Source organism: Frankliniella occidentalis, unplaced genomic scaffold (genome assembly GCF_000697945.3).
Source record: "Frankliniella occidentalis isolate FOCC.00 unplaced genomic scaffold, Focc_3.1 Scaffold349, whole genome shotgun sequence".
NCBI classification, from domain to species: Eukaryota; Metazoa; Arthropoda; class Insecta; order Thysanoptera; family Thripidae; genus Frankliniella; species Frankliniella occidentalis.
The window spans coordinates 110,818-115,186 of record NW_026267472.1 but is presented as its reverse complement, the minus strand read 5'-3'; the positions used below and the strand labels follow the sequence as shown (position 1 = coordinate 115,186).

The window sequence follows — 4,369 nt, the reverse complement described above, 5'->3', positions numbered from 1 at the left end:
TTTTTCCCAAATTTTTGGTTTTTTTCCGTTTTTTTCCTGGTAAAAAACGTTTTTTTCCTTCGATTTAAAAAAAAACCGGTTTTTTTCCTTCCCTACACACTATGCTGCTGTTTGAGACTCTGGACAAGCTGACTGGTGTTGAGGTCCAGAGAGTAGGCTGTACGGACCACAATAAGGCGTTGACAGCCAGTGTGATAACGTTCTACATGATGTGTAGAGTGCACTCTGTATGTGCTGATACTAACAAGGTCTATTCAGACACCAAAAGAAAAAAAAAGGACCTGGCGAAGCAAGCAAAATTAAATTAACCTCTATCTACACACAGGTGGCGCATGATCATTGTACATTTTAATAAACTTACACTTTCGTCGACCATAAAATAATATCATGGTGTCGTGATTCTAGAGTTGCATTGTTATGATGCACGTAAATATTCTGAAATCTTTTAGGCCATTCATTTACCGGCAGCTTCCCCCCTGTCTTGCCTCGCTCGCCGTAGCCGTTCTCGCATCTCGCTCTTGTCGCACGTCGCAGTCTACGCAGTCCCCACGCCCCTCCCCGTCCCCCCTCCTCTCCTCCAGCCTCCAGCCAGCCGGGCCGCTGGCGGAGCCGTGTGGGGGGAGGGGTAGGGTGGGGGTGTCCTATGACCGATCGCTGCGCTGCGGGGCCGGGCGAACCGACTTAATGCTACGGGATCTGGTGCCACCGGGGGGCTTACTACATCGTGTTTCACAGTTTCGTATCTCTCCGAAATGAATTCCTGACTTTTAGACATGTCTTCGATTTCTTTTCTAAGGCTTTCAGTGCTGTCATTAATTTTCCTGCTCAGTAGCTCCACGAGATTTTTAAGGTTAGGTTGGTCAGCACAGTCTTCCCGGCGACAGTACCACTTTTGAGTGTTGTCACTGCAAAATTTCTGGTAGACCTCATCACTCATTCTCACACAGCTTTTGAGGAAAAATCTCTTGCATTTTCCTTCACAATTTATTGACTTCTCTGTGTTTTTGATGCATTTTTCACAAGGAGCACAAGTAGACGCCATGTCACCGCCTTCTCGCTTTGACTTCTCGCTATGCTAGAAGATACAATCAAATCCCTACTTTGTAGCCCTAGTCATACTGATACCAATAAGCAATTGGCCAGATTTGTTTATGTTTTTCAGAGTCACCATGGCATGCGCGCAAACTTTTGAACTAAAGAACACAAGAGTGAGTCATGCCATGCCTTTTCTACTGTGAGGATGCGTAACTCTGACTAATCGAATGTTTATTTAAGTCCAATTGTCCACTGTGTCACTCCTGGTGGTCAGCAAAAAATCAAGAAAACTGCTATGTGCAACGAGTCGTTACGATTGTATGTTTTTATCCGCCACCCATGGAGTAAATTACAAAGTAAGTAATTGTAATCTTTTCAGTGCACGTCGCATTCAAGCTGTGCAGAGTGATGCAACAAAGGAAAAGTTGACTAATACTTTGTTGGGCCACCATTACCGTCAATGACACCCTGAATGCGGAGTGGCATTGATGAAGACAGCGCGCTGAAAATGTTTGTGGCCCCCGGGCCACAGAAACGAAAACTTCAGCACCGTGCTGCTCGAGCTCCTCAACTGTCCGCTCATTGCGGTTGTCCCACTCCGAAGCAATCAACCCAAAAAAGTTTTCGATGGGATTACAATCCGGGGAGTATGGGAGCCACAGTATTTTTATAGTATTGTCCTTGCCGTCAAACCATTCCTCCACTATATTTGCAGTATGAATAGGCGCATTATCGTGCATAAAGTTGAAGGGTCCCCCCCCCCCCCCAAATAGCCGGCAGAAAAGATTGCTCAAGAACATTCCTGGAACAAATGTAAATAATTTTATGACACGAGTGAGTTTTGAAAAACGGTGGAAAAATACATTTGAGACCACTTATTTGGGTAGCGAGCAAAATAATACGCACTTTCCCGCACAATCCAGAAAGGTAAAATCTCGTCACTCCGATTCAAGGAAGTCTAATCTCTCTTGGCGGCTCGACAGTTCGGCAAGCCGTATATCTCTTAACTTCGAGTCTTGGGTTGTAATAGTGCTTTCCAGGTATACGATTTTGGATGAAAACTGCCCCAACATTTTTATATTTCGAACGGTTGGATGGCCCTAGCTCGCCTTCTATTGTTACGTGATTTAAAAACCTCAACTGTGTGCGGGGCACAGGGCTGCCAGATTGGGCGGTTTTCCGCCATTTGGGCGGACCAGCGAGGTCAACTGGCGGATCAAATTTTGAGGTGGCGGAAAACCGCAATTTGGGCGGAAAACGGACATGACAAGGCGGAAAATGGGCGGAAATCCCGTCTCGGCGGAATTTACGATACTTTGTCTCGTTTTCTTGTTACTTTGTTGGCTGCACTGGTCACCGCCGACCAGCAGACCGTACCAGACGTGCGCAAAGGCTACGACAGCACAGCCGTTTACAGTTTCACATTCAGGCAAGGTTCTATGCCACACTGATTGCAATTCGTCATTGAAAGTGCGCGAGGTTCAAAGGATCGAACATGGTGGGCAAGACACCTCGGGTGAGAGGTAGATATACCAAGTATACAAGACACTATAACAAAGATTGGGAAAAAGTTCCGGAATTTGCCAGTAAGTCGTCGCCCCTGAACAAGAATAACGGATCTGAAAACCCCACGAGTGAAATAACCGATCTGCAAACCACGAAATTTTGGGTTAACTTATAAGCTCTTAACAGCGCATATAAACATTGATTTCAGAAACAATATGCACGTGTATAGACACTACAGGTCATCATGAAAAAAATGTAGTTAGATGAAATTGAAAAACTTAATTCCTTAACGGCTGGGTAACGGGTAAAGTCTACCGAAAAATGGCGCGTATGCAGATCGGTTATTTCACTCGTGGGGTTTTCATATCCGTTATTCTTGTTCGGGGGCGACGTAAGTACAACCTAACCTGCAACCTGGTCGGTTGCCAGTGTCTGTAATCTATAAGTTGTGTATTTTTTCTATAAATTTGTGTCACTCCTCGTGTAGGCTGGATCTCGGAAACCCCTCAACACCTCCAAGACTTAGGAATGCCCGAAGCATGGTGCAAGTTATGCAGCTGTCCACTCCGGGCACACAGGGATGGACTTAAGGATCATTTGGTTACAGACAAACATAAGAAGAATGCGGCTGCCGTGCCAACGAACAGGGCTAGTACTCTTACTAACTACGGTACGCTATCTTTCGAAACATGATTAATAGTTTATTTTTCGCCCGTCAGATTTCTGTATGTTTTACTTATGTCTCATATTCTGGTACTAGGTTTTAGGGTCAAAACCAAAGAATCAAAAGAAAGGGATCTGGTATTAGCGGCGCATGTGGCTTGTCACAGCAGCGTTAGAACTATCGACCACTTAGGCGAGATCATCAATTGCATCTCTTCTGAAGGAAATAGACAGCCACCTTTGAAGTTGCACCGAACTAAGTGCTCCAAAATAATCTGCAAAGTCATTTCTCCCTGCATGCAGAGGGATTTAGTCAAAGATGTCGGCGATTGTTGGTGTTGGTTCTCCCTCATAATTGATGAGTCTACCGACACAACAACAATGAAGCATTTAGCTATTATGATTAAATACTACAGCCACAAACATAAGTGCATGATTTTGGACTTCCTGGGACTTGTGGAAACACCTGAGTGCACTGCTACAATCTTATACAATGTGATTAAAGAATTTTTAAAGAAAATAGGCCTTAACATAAAGAAGATTCTTGCTCTGGGCACTGATGGAGCTGCTAATCTCTGTGGTGCACACCATTCAGTGTTTTCCTTACTTAAGCAGAACGAGTGCCCCAATTTACACCTTGTGAAGTGTGTGTGCCATGGCCTAGACAAATGTGCCAGCAAGGCCAGTGTGGCCTTTCCTTCTTCACTTGGATATTTGATAAGAGAATCAAGGAACTGGTTCTCCCACAGTGCTTTGAGGAAGGTGCAATATGAAAGGGAGTACAAGGTAATTTATTCCAAATAGTTTTATTCATAATCAAGTAAAAACAAATTGCTAACAAATTTTCTGTTACAATTTTTTATTCAGGCACTCACCGATGGGCAAAAGCCACCACTTCTTGTCAAGCTGGCTACGACACGGTGGTTGTCCTGGTATGGCGCCGTAAAGTCGCATTTGCTGCAGTACTCTGAACTGCGCCACCTGTTCCGGCAAGCAGCGGACGCCGATCCAGAGAAAAAGAAATGCCCGATGGCGCACCAGCTCGCCGCCCTTCATGAAGATGGCTCCCATCTCTTGTACCTAGCATTCCTCAAGCCGATTTTACGAGAATTGACATCTATAAATACACTGTTTCAAAGCTCTGCGGCTGACATTGCTGTAGTTT

At 44.8% G+C, this 4,369-nt stretch overlaps 1 protein-coding gene across 1 annotated transcript in view; it reads left to right on the top strand.

Moving 5' to 3' along the window:
• Positions 1–2,530: 2,530 nt before the first annotated feature.
• The window catches only part of LOC127751118 (uncharacterized), a 5,527-nt gene continuing 3,688 nt past the window's right edge, over positions 2,531–4,369 (top strand). The window contains exons 1-4 of the mRNA XM_052274192.1: positions 2,531–2,621; positions 3,029–3,211; positions 3,302–3,990; positions 4,072–4,362. Coding sequence (XP_052130152.1) covers positions 2,531–2,621; positions 3,029–3,211; positions 3,302–3,990; positions 4,072–4,362 — 1,254 coding nt within the window. The remainder of the gene's footprint in view (positions 2,622–3,028; positions 3,212–3,301; positions 3,991–4,071; positions 4,363–4,369) is intronic.